The sequence below is a fragment of the Adiantum capillus-veneris genome, chromosome 5 (assembly GCF_014529385.1).
Source record: "Adiantum capillus-veneris isolate H3 chromosome 5, ASM1452938v2, whole genome shotgun sequence".
NCBI lineage: Eukaryota > Viridiplantae > Streptophyta > Polypodiopsida > Polypodiales > Pteridaceae > Adiantum > Adiantum capillus-veneris.
In genome coordinates this window covers 161,901,576-161,913,238 of record NC_140935.1, presented here as the reverse complement: position 1 = coordinate 161,913,238, position 11,663 = coordinate 161,901,576, and the positions used below count along the sequence as shown (strand labels likewise).

General features: G+C 45.1%; 1 protein-coding gene and 1 long non-coding RNA gene across 3 annotated transcripts in view; both read right to left on the bottom strand.

Moving 5' to 3' along the window:
- Positions 1–427: 427 nt before the first annotated feature.
- Positions 428–11,663, bottom strand: part of ATSEC20 (Sec20 family protein) — a 47,963-nt gene continuing 36,727 nt past the window's right edge. For both annotated transcript variants that reach the window (XM_086513069.1, XM_086513068.1), the window contains one exon: positions 428–948. In XM_086513069.1, the coding sequence (XP_086369195.1) occupies positions 630–948 (319 nt within the window). In that variant the 3' untranslated portion in view covers positions 428–629. The remainder of the gene's footprint in view (positions 949–11,663) is intronic.
- Positions 1,853–2,350, bottom strand: LOC147458449 (uncharacterized). Its single transcript, XR_015188222.1, has 2 exons — positions 2,280–2,350; positions 1,853–2,206 (listed from the first exon to the last, which is right to left on the bottom strand). It is a non-coding gene; the product is annotated as an uncharacterized LOC147458449 (long non-coding RNA).

The following is an 11,663-nucleotide window of genomic DNA, read 5'->3' as shown; positions in this document are numbered from 1 at the left end:
CCTTGTTCATGATAGACACCTTTGGTTATAGAACTTCTAGCTCTTGTGTGAGGAAACATGACAGGAGTCTGGTGAAAAGTTTAAAAATTATTTCAAGGTATTCAAGTCCTTACCACTTAGAGATGACACCTTTGTTCTTATGGGTTTTGCTTTTGATTGTATCTTGCACGCCCAAGAAGTTCCATTTTAATAAAAAATGATGTAAGGGACACTGGTGTTCGTATACTTTTGTGCAAAAATGTTTCTTTGTTTCATTCATGGGGGTTTCCATTTATCTCTTCTGGCAATTTAATTTCAAATAAGAACCTTGACATGATCCTCTCCACACATAAGAGGTTTAAAAAAATGAGATGATATGTTAAGTTAGCATTGCATATGAAGAGAGCCCCCACAAAAAAGAACCTTAAAATGAACCTGACAAAACAAGTCCATAAAGGCATTCCTATCTAGTATTTCAATTATCAAAGCCCACGTTTCAAAGAACAGCAAAGGACTTAATATACAGACAACCATGTCTCAAAACTGCATAGCTTCAATGACTGAGACAAGAGTAACAGGCATCCTTGCAATCATTCATACAAGGTAAATATATACTAAAGGACAAGATTTCACTTAAACAATGCAAATTCTCAAAGTTCTGTATGTCCTATTGGCACTGCATTGGATGGTTCTCCAATTGGATGTATCTCTGGCGGCATACAGGCTTCAAGCTCGCTACAAACATGAGTAGAACCATCTTTACTTCTTATACTTGAAGGATCCTGCAGCGACATATCCATTCCTCCCTCCAAGGGAACGTCAATGGAAATTGACGGAGCGCCTGTCCTTGAACTATGGCCCCCATAAAAAGTATGCTTTGTCCTTTGCATTTTAAATAGACCAATTCTTTGATTAAAAATGTACACAACCACAGCAGCAAAAAGTAAAAACCCCACCACCAATATAATCCTGCAACAAAAAATGTTGTGTTAGTCGCTTGTCTTTTGACAATTCGTCTGAGTATGTGCGTGTGACTTGAACTTGCTTAAGGTGCCTTCAAACAAACAAATAGAATATCAGGGCAACAACGGTTGTAAGACTCTTTTGTCGAGTGACTCGACCGAGGGGCCTAAACCCTAGAAGAAGCAGCAAAAGAAGTTTTACCAACTTGCAAGTCTTGCCAAGTGGCGTATTTTTATAGAGGAGTTCCCACCAACTAATGGGACGGGGCGTCCGATGGGGGCCCAAGTCACTAGAAGTAAAGCCCATACACACATCGCATGGAGGACTGATGACGTGGCAGCAGTTGTACGGATGCCCGCGTTTTACGCTAGCAGTGCCACGTGGCAGACAATACGGATTTCCACATTTTACATTGAAAACGTGGCAGGTGCTGATTTCCGTAAATTGCGCTGGCAACATTTACGCCAGTTTTTGGGACCAGATGCTTTTGAGTTTGAAAGCTTTTCATGTAATCGCTTTTCATGGCCGAGGGCCTTTAAATATGAGCCAAGGGCTCATTCTCTGGCACGCTGCAGTATGGAGGTGCAAAGCTTGGAGTACCGGCAATGTACTGGGTTCAAGCAATATAAAGAAATACCAAAAGGGGCGCCAAGGTTTGGGGCCAGTCACCAATGTAGCAGACTTGGACACTCCAAGTCAAGATTCTACCGCGACACGGCAAGAATTCACTTCAAAACAGTCACAGTTCACAATTGATTCGACACGGCCAAGCGGAGTTCCGTGCCTCGAGATATTGGCCCCAAAGATTGGTGCCCCTTTTGGTATTTCTTTTTGTATTAATCTGCAACTCAATAGTACAAGGGAGTGGGAGGGTCTCACTCTCAAATCTGCATCAAGATGCTCTGAGGAGTGAGAGGCCAAACCACACTTATAAAGGTTTACAAGGGATGCCAAAAGCAGAGTCCCAAAAGATGTAAATCAAAAGCACTTTAAAAATAAATGGCACCTCCTCCCAAACCTTGATATATAAAGCAAAGCTTAGAAATTAAGGCTCTCTCTCTCTATCTTGCGTAGAGTTTTATGTAATCAACAGCAAGAATCAGCGTAGCCAAAAAGCAGCCAGCATTTGCGTAGAGAAAATCTGCCGTACAAATCTGCCACGTACAGCCTGTCCGTACATTGCTGCCACGTCCACCCTGCCACGTTTCCAGCCGGATTTTGTGCCATAAATGGCGGGAGTCCGTACATTGCTGCCACGTCAGCCCTGCAACGCAATTCAACGGGTTATTTTCAGCAGTAGGGCGAGTGTGTGGTGTACTGGGCAGCCATGAGTGTACAGGGCAGCCACGTCACCAGTTTCGACATACCCCCCTCTTGAAAGCATTGTAATCGCCCTCGATTACGCCTGCAAAACAGACAGAAGCCATTAACTGTCTTAACAGACACTGACTAGGGACACACATCTAACACATATACCAATCGACAGTCACATCACACGACATCACAGGACATCACATGACAAATCACATTCAAAATTCATTCGGATCTCAGACCATGATTTATCGGCAATGCAATTAGCAATCGCATCTAGATCCACTCAGGACCTCATAGATGCCCGATTGACTGATCCCTATTGCAACCATGTCTGGATCATTCAGACCAAAATGCTACAATCATTTCGTCTTTCAGTTCTTGCACTTCAAAAAGTCAAGAACAAATTAATTCATATTATTGGGAATTCCAGTTCATGAAGTCATACAGCAGAATACTGTCAGCTCACAGTATCCCTGAAACTCAAAGAGACATGAGACTTTAATATCAAAAATCGAGGAAATCTGTTGACAAAGGAACGGAGCAACTCCCCTCTTGTGCATACCCACTGCACCAGATTCCGCCCAAGCTGAGTTCGGGGTTTTATCTAGAATAGACTATGCTAATCCTAATGCTTCAAGGTAAAGATTCACAATCTGAGGAGTATCTGCTAGATCCTCCTCCATCCACTTCGCATCCAATGCAGGATAATTCTTGAATATAACCAAGAACTGCCTTATCGCTTTACTCTTAATCTTTCTGTCTTTGTGCGCCAATATCTGTTTCGGAACAAGGGTCTCCTCGTTTTCTTTCACTTCGGGTTGCTCATCAAGCTCCCTATCTTCGGGCACATCGCCTTTAAAAGGCTTCAAGGGACTCACATGAAAAGCATTGTGAATTCTCCAAGTATCAGGCAGCTTTAGTCGGAAGGAGACATCATTTATCTTTTCGGAGATCTAGAAAGGTCCGTAGTATCGCATACTAAGCTTTGGAAAAAGCCTCTCCTTTCCCTTTTTCTTTCTCAGGCATGCCTTCTCAAAACGTAAGAGCACCCAATCGTTCTCCTTCAATTTCAAATTGCGATGATGGCGATCTGCTGCCTTTTTCTGTCTTTCTTGAGATTTCTGCAAAGCCTCGCGGACCTTGGCAAAAGCCGTTGCCAAGTCACGCGTGTACTCATCGGCTTCAAAAATCTTATCTTTCATGCTTAGGAAGGGTGGAACCTTCGTAGCACCTTCAATAATCTCAAATGACGCCTTCCCCGTCGAAGAGTGTATCATGTTATTGTAGGCAAATTCCACCAAAGGTAAATACTTTTCCCATTAAGTCTTCTGATCCGAGATGTAAGACTTCAATAAATCTAGTACCACTGAATTGGCAATCTCAGATTGCCCATCAGTCTGCGGGTGGAAAGATGACGAGGACTGCAACCGTGAGCCAATGTTCTCCCAAATAGCCTTCCAAAACAAACTCGTGAATCTGGGGTCCCTGTCAGAGACAATCGTCGCGGGCCTGCCATGTAATATGAAGATCTGGGCCACAACCTTATTATGTGGTCAAAAGTTTAATTTGGGTCTCAAATGGTGGGATTTGGAGGCCTATCTCAAGTTTTTTCACATATCCAGGCCAGCCACACTTGCATATCCTCTCTTGCACAAGAACAATCATTTCATTATGCAGAAATTTTACCGCGTGAACCACCTCTTATAAGTCATTTTATTAAAAGTGACTTTTTGAAATTCTTTTTGAAAGTTTGGTGAAAAAGTAGGTAGGGCAAATTGCTAAAGATCTATAAATGAAACCCATTGGACACTCAGTAGAAAGCAAAAGAAGCAGGGACACAAGGAGGCAGGCACCCAGCAGACAGGCAACACCTCAACAAGAGCCCTAGCGTTTTCTCAAGAAGAAGAAGACCCAGATCAGCCTGGCGTTTTCAGATTTCAGCAGATAGCCCAACGTTTTCAGATTTCAGCCTTGACGCCGTCGTCGTCGACACCATCGTCGTCGTCGAAGTCCCTATCTTGACGACGACACCATCGCCATCGTCATCGCAGATCCCTATCTTGACGACAACACCTTTGTCGTCGCTATTGCAGTCCCGGACTTGACGACGACACCATCGTCACAGTCACCATCGTGGTCGTCGTCGACATCATCGTCATCGACATAGACCAGCAGTACCCGTCGTCGACATCACCGTCTTGTCACAGAACCGTCGTCGACTTCACCGTAAGACCCTTAGTACCTCGTCGTCAACTTCATCGTCTTCAACATAGACCTCATCATCGACCTCCCTGTCTTCAACATAGACCTCGTCATCGACCTCTCTGTTTTCTACATAGAACCCGTAGTACACGTCATCGACATCATCGTATTCGACATAGTCCCCTTCAATACCTCAGTACCCCTTCACTACCTCAGTACCCAGCATCAGTAGCATCAGTACCCATAAGCATTAGCATCTCAGCATTTAGTCATTGTAGCAGCATTGTGCAAGAATAAAGAAAGTACTTGCTATGGCAACAGAGCAAGGGGGCCCTTGAGGGTTGGGACCCAACATCCCTGTGTCGTCTCTTTTCTCTCTCTCGCCTCTCTCTTTCTTTCAGTTTAGTTCAGTTCTTTCAAGTGAAGTAAAGTGTCCCTTGTGTTTGTGTGCGGAGTACTAGATCTGAGCAAATTCATATTCTCTTCCGTTGCACTTGACATTGGTATCAGAGCTCTGTGCGTACTTCAGCTTCGCGAACTAAAGGGAGGAACCTAAAGAAGAACCCCAAAAGAATCATGAACTTTAAGAAGAACCTCACAAGAACCAAGAACCTCAAGACTCAAGAACCCAAGAACCCAAGTACCAAAGAACCATCAAGAATCCAAGGAACCTTGCCCAGTTTTTTTTCTTTGAAGAATCTTTGAGTCCTGACAATGGACTTACCAGATCCCCTCGTCATTGCCATGCCTTTGAAGGAAGATCGACATCGGATACACGAAAACCCAGATCTTGAGTACCAAGGTCTCCTAGCTTTGTATGCGGATATGGAAGGAGTTGGAGAAAGTATCCCTAGCCTCTTCTGCATTCGCATTCGCATGTAGCATGCATCCCCTCGTCATTGAACCTTTGAAAAGGACTCCGGAACCAAGCCTCAGTCAAGCAGCACCAGTAATGTTTCCACCACAATCGGTGTTTGGGGAACAACTCTTGCTACAGCAGGCAGAGACAGCACTATCTGGTATAGAGCCCAGGTCCATATTCGGCAATCGTAGTAAGGCTGGACAGTGACCCTTACACGGTGTTTGCATCGCCAGCAGTACCCACATCACCAACAACACCCACAGTACCATCAGTCCCTAGTTTCGAAGGAATTTTCATCGATGATGTATCCACAGCATCAGAAGCATTCATCAGTCAGTATCAGTAGTACAGATAGAAGTTCGACAAGCTGTGCCTCACTTTTAATAGGGGGGGATGTCATGTGCGCACTTCACTTGCGCCACGTGGACATGCTTCTGCCATAGTCTAGCATGAGTCTTAGCTTAGGACTAAGCCTGACACCTTTGCGAGCCTCTAGCAGGACGTGCATGTCCAGGCCAGCCACACTTGCATATCCTCTCTTCAACAAGAACAGTTATTTCATCATGCATGCATTTTACCGCGTGAACCACCTCTTATAAATCATTTTATTAAAAGTGCCTTTTGGAATTCTTTTTGTAAGTTTGTCGGAAAAGTAGGTAGGGCAAATTGCTAAAGATCTATAGAAGAAACCCATTGGGCACTCAGTAGAAGCAGAAGAAGCAGGGACACAAGGAGGCAGGCACCCAGCAAACAGACAGCACCACAGCAGGAGCCCTAGCGTTTTCTCAAAAAGAAGACCCAGATCAGCCTGGCATTTTCAGATTTCAGCCTTGACGCCGTCATTGTCGACACCATCGTCGTCGTCACCATCGTCATCGTTGTCGAAGTCCCTATCTTGACGACGACACCATCGCCATCGTCATTGCAGATCCCTATCTTGACGACAACACCTTCGTCATCATCATCGCAGTCCCGAACTTGACGACGACACCATAATCACAGTCACCATCGTGGTCATCGTCGACATAGACCAGCAGTACACGTCGTCGACATTAGCGTCTTCAACATAGACCCCGTCGTCGACATCACCGTCTTTGACACGGAACCGTCGTTGACTTCACCGTCGTTGCCAAAGAACCTTAGTACCTCGTCGTCGACTTCATCATCGTCTTCGACATAGACCTCGTCATCGACCTCTTCGACATAGAACCCGCAGTACCCATCGTCGACATCATCGTCTTCGACATAATCCCCTTCAGTACCTCAGTACCCAGCATCAGTAGCATCAGTACCCATTAGCATCAGCATCTCAACATTTAGTCATTGTAGCAGCATTGCGCAAGAATAAAGAAAGTACTTGCTTTGGCAACAGAGCAAGGGGGTCCTTGAGGGTTGGGACCCGACATCCCTGTGTCGTCTCTTTTCTCTCTCTCTTGTCTCCCTCTTTCTTTCAGTTTAGTTCAGTTCTTTCAAGTGAAGTAAAGTGTCCCTTGTGTTTGTGTGCGGAGTACTAGATCCGAGCAAATCCATATTCTCTTCCATTGCACCTGACATAATATTTCTTCTTGGCTGACTCGAGAGTATGAACGCAACATATGGACTACTTGGAACCATCTTCGGATGACCAAGAAGGATACAATGGACGCTTATTGCGAGAGATACTGGAGCTCTTTTCTACGCGCCTCTTCATTTAAGAAGATCTCCTTCAAGGAACAGATTGAGCGTTTCACCTTGGGTCTTTCTACAGAGATCCGAGATCACTGCTTAGAACAAAAGTCAGCTTCCATTCAGGAGTTGATGAGTCATGAGAAACGGGGTTTTGCCATTCACTCGGGCAATTTGACCTACCCCACATATGAAATCAGGACGCAAAAGACTGAGCAAACTTCGACAAATGAAAGTAGAAAGAGGAAGAGCAATCCAGAAAAGAAAGAAAAGGATGCACGACCCAAGCTTACTCCTCAAGAGAGAGCTCTCTACATCAAGGAGGGGAAGTGCTTTGGATGTGGGGAAACTAAGCATATCTCCGCGAAGTGCCCTAAAAAGGCACAGAAAGAACAGAACGACAAGGACGACGAAAGGCCTGAGAGTTCGAGAGCAGCTAAGGATCGTGGAAGAAAAGGCAAGATAAAAACAGGATTGGTTCTAGATTGCGTGGGTATTGATCCCATGTTAGGTGCAGCGGAATGAATGTTTGAACTTTGCTCAAGATGAGTGCTCCAATCTGTGCTCAAGGGTTCCTTTTACTTACGGAAGGGAGAGCCTTCCGTTCCTTCAGTGAGAGAGTGCAATGGACACAAACAAAGTGAATGGACACTGTGAATGGAAGTGCATGAGACTGAGAGATAGAGAAGAGAATACGACACCAAAGACGACGTAAAACCCTCCTCCGAAGGCCCCACTCTCTATGGCGAGAGCAGTCTACTTATGATTGCACAAATCTCTACAATGCTTGGACTTGCCAACGATGTCGACGACGATGAGGACGACGACGAGACGGGCTGAAATCTGAAAATGCTAATGGCTGAAATCTGCAAATCTTTATCTACTAAATTCTGACTCTATGTCGATGACGACGGTACGACGACAACGCACTGAAAACGCAGATGCTGAAATCTGCGTTTTCCGGACTGAATCTGCAAACTACGCAGGATCTGACCATGCGGCGAGGATCTGCTGCGGGAAGGTGAGATCTGCGAGGTTCGGGGGTTCTACTACGGGTACTGACTGCTGAAAACTGAAAACGCTGATGCTTAATGAGGTTCCGTCGCAAAGATCTGCAAAAACGCTGAGTTGTCTTGCAGATGCAAAAACGCTAGGGCTGAAAATTGTCTTGCTGTGGAAATCTGCTAACGCTAGGGCTGATCTGCTTCTTGCTATCGCCAAGAATCTACAAGATCCAAAAACGCTGGCTGATTTGGTCCAAAATGCTACGTTGATGCTGTGGAGCAAAAACGCTAGGCCTCTTGGGGGTTCTGCTGAGAAGTTGCCTGTTGAGTGTGTGCTCCAGCTGCCTCTTCTGCCAGAAAGTGCTAACTTTGGTTTGCTTATATACAAACTCAGCAAAATTGCCCTACCTACTTTCCAACAAAAGTCACTTAAAAATAATAAGTGAAAAATGGCCTATGCACTTTAAAAATGCTACTGATGGGATCTGATTGGAATCTAATGGTCATGCTGTGTGCAACCAAAGGATATGCATCTAATCTAAGTGTCTCGACATGCACGGTTTGCGAACAGACTCACAAAGTGCCAGATCACTTCCTATTCTAGACTGACTTGACTGAACTGAACCCTGGTCATGCTGTAGCTTGTCCACGGACACATAGGGTTGGATGTGTCACGTGACATCCCCTCCTTTTCAAAGTGAGGTACTAGTACCGAACTGTATGGCGTCGAGGGAGATCGCCAATAGCATCCGGAATCCTGGAAGGGACTCTTCGTCGGCCCACTCTGATGTGTTGGTCGGGCGGTACTTGAACTTCATAAAGGTTTGCAACGCTTGCTTCTTTGGGCCGCGCCGAAAGCGGCACAAAGTCTTCTGTGGCTCCTTCGATGCTTCATCTTTGTCCATAGTCATGCGTCTACGATCTTCAAGAATCTCCGAGGCTGAAAATTCCTGAAACCACTTCCAACACAAAAACATGAACATACCTATTCCATGTAAAGTGAGTGGAAAAACTCTTGTCTTCTCTAAAGACTGTGCATGCAATGCAGATGAACATAGAGACGGAGTGCCAAACCGTTCATCAAACACACGCAAACAATGAGATCGAATCTTGTCTTTCTGATCTAAACCAATCAATTGTGGCAAAACACAATGGAAATGCCTATGCTTGATGCTCAATCTTTCTTGTGCTCTTTCTACGTGTGTCGTGCCAAGGAAGAGACATGGAATGTGACTTCCTTGAATGCATACTTTTTCAGCTATTCATGAATCATCCGCATAAATCCGTGCTCATTCATAAGTGAAACGTGCTCAACATACAATGTCATGCATAGGAAAAGGGATCACATAAAGACATTGACGAAAATACAAGAAACGATCACGAATGAAACACTCGTACAATGCGTGCTGACAAATCATTCGAACACATAGTACTTCCTGTAAGGGTTCTTTGGACCTAGGTTCGAGAGTCAAGATCGGTTCTTCCTGAGGGGGTTCTTTGGACCTCGACTCGAGAACCAAGATCGGTGCTTAGTGATCGATCGTCTTTGCAATGAGGTTAGCTTCACTAGAGAAAGTATTATGTAACATATTATCCTTGTGAACTATCTCATCTTTTCATGCAAATCATCATGCTTGTGAGAAATCATATCTAGATCATCATGCAAATCATCATGCTTGTCATTGTCATCCAAATCATCATGCTTGTCATTAACAATCAAATCATCATGCTTGTCATTATCATTCAAATCATCATCATCATGCAAATCATGTGTGTCTTGCTTTGGAGAAGAAGAGATTGAGAGAGTCTCCTTTTCCCGAATCTGTGCAAACTGCGCCTACACAATAGAAAAGAGTCACAAGAACTCTTGCATGTGTTGGTCGCTCTGTTCTTGTCTTGCTTTGGTCTCGCGATCACATGTTGCTTGTCTTTCGTTGTTCTCGCTATCCAATTTGGCTTGACTTTCTTTGGTTTCCAAGTCGTACTTACGCTCTATGGTTGCCATGCTTTCTTCGTAGTCACGATATTTCGCTGCCATTGTTTTTGCGTAGGCCTTTCTTTCTGCTTCTCTTTCTTCGCGTTCTAACTTTCTTTCCAGAAACAACTGCTTCAACTCCTCCATAGGAGTTAGTGCAATCCTTGGCGTAGATGGGGAAGGGGGAGGGTCAGAAAAACCTCCCTCTTCGCCTCTCTCATGCTCATCATCTCCAAGCGAAGTATCCATTCCGCTTCGAGTGATGACCATCTACTGAAGTCGTGGGTTCTTGTGGGTTCTTGTGGTCTTGGGTTCTCAAGTTCACGAGGAACTTGGGTTCTTTTGGGTCTTGAGTTCTTGAGGTTCTTGAGGTTCTTCTTTCGCTTGCAATCTGTGTTCGAGAAGGATCTTCTCTTCACCCGAGTTCTGCTCTTTTCCGCGGGCGCACCCCTTGGCGGCCTTGCGCTCACACCAAGGTTGCTTTTTCCCACCTCACGTCGATTGGCCGGCCGCTAAGTGCACGGTCCGCTTTCAATGAGTGAAAAGAGGCACAAGGGGAGGTTGGACAAGCCCTTCTTTCCTGGGATAACTATCACTCTTCAAAAACACGATTAGGAATCGACACGCCCAAGCGAACTTGGGTTCGTGCGACCTCAACAAGCAAGAAAAAATTCTTGTGATTCTTGTGGTTCTTTCCTCGAGTGATACAGGACACTGCCAAAGCTCTGATACCAATGTTAGGTGTAGCGGAATGAATGTTTGAACTTTGCTCAAGATGAGTGCTCCAAACTGTGCTCAAGGGTTCCTTTTACTTATGGAAGGGAGAGCCTTCCGTTCCTTTAGTGAGAGAGTGCAATGGACACAAACAAAGTGAATGGACCAGTGAATGGAAGTGCATGAGACGGAGAGATAGAGAAGAGAATACGACACCAGAGACGTTGTAAAACTCTCCTCCGAAGGCCCCACTCTATGGCGAGATATGATTGCACAAATCTCTACAATGCTTGGACTTGTCGACGATGTCGACTACGATGAGGACGACGACGAGACGGGCTGAAATCTGAAAATGCTAATGGCTCAAATCTGCAAACCTTTATCTACTAAATTCTGACTTTATGTCGGTGACGACGTCGATGACGACGGTACGACGATGACGCGCTGAAAACGCAGATGCTGAAATCTGCGTTTTCTGGGCTGAATCTGCAAACTACGCGGGATCTGACCGTGCGACGAGGATCTGCTGCAAGAAGGTGAGATCTGCGAGGTTCGGGGGTTCTACTACGGGTACTAACTGCTGAAAACTGAAAACGTTGATGCTTAATGAGGTTCCGTCGCGAAGATCTGCAAAAACGCTGAGTTGTCTTGCAGATGCAAAAACGTTAGGGCTGAAAATTGTCCTGCTGTGGAAATCTGCTAACGCTAGGGCTGATCTGCTTCTTGCTATCACCGGGAATCTGCAAGATCCAAAAACGCTGGCTGATTTGGTCCAAAACGCTAGGTTGATGTTGTGGAGCAAAAACGCTAGGCCTCTTGGGGGTTCTGCTAAGAAGTTGCCTGTTGAGCGTGTGCTCCTGCTGCCTCTTCTGCCAGAAAGTGCTAACTTTGGTTTGCTTATATACAAACTTAGCAAAATTGCCCTACCTACTTTCCAACCAAAAGTCACTTAAAAATAATAAGTGAAAAATGTCAAAAATAGGAA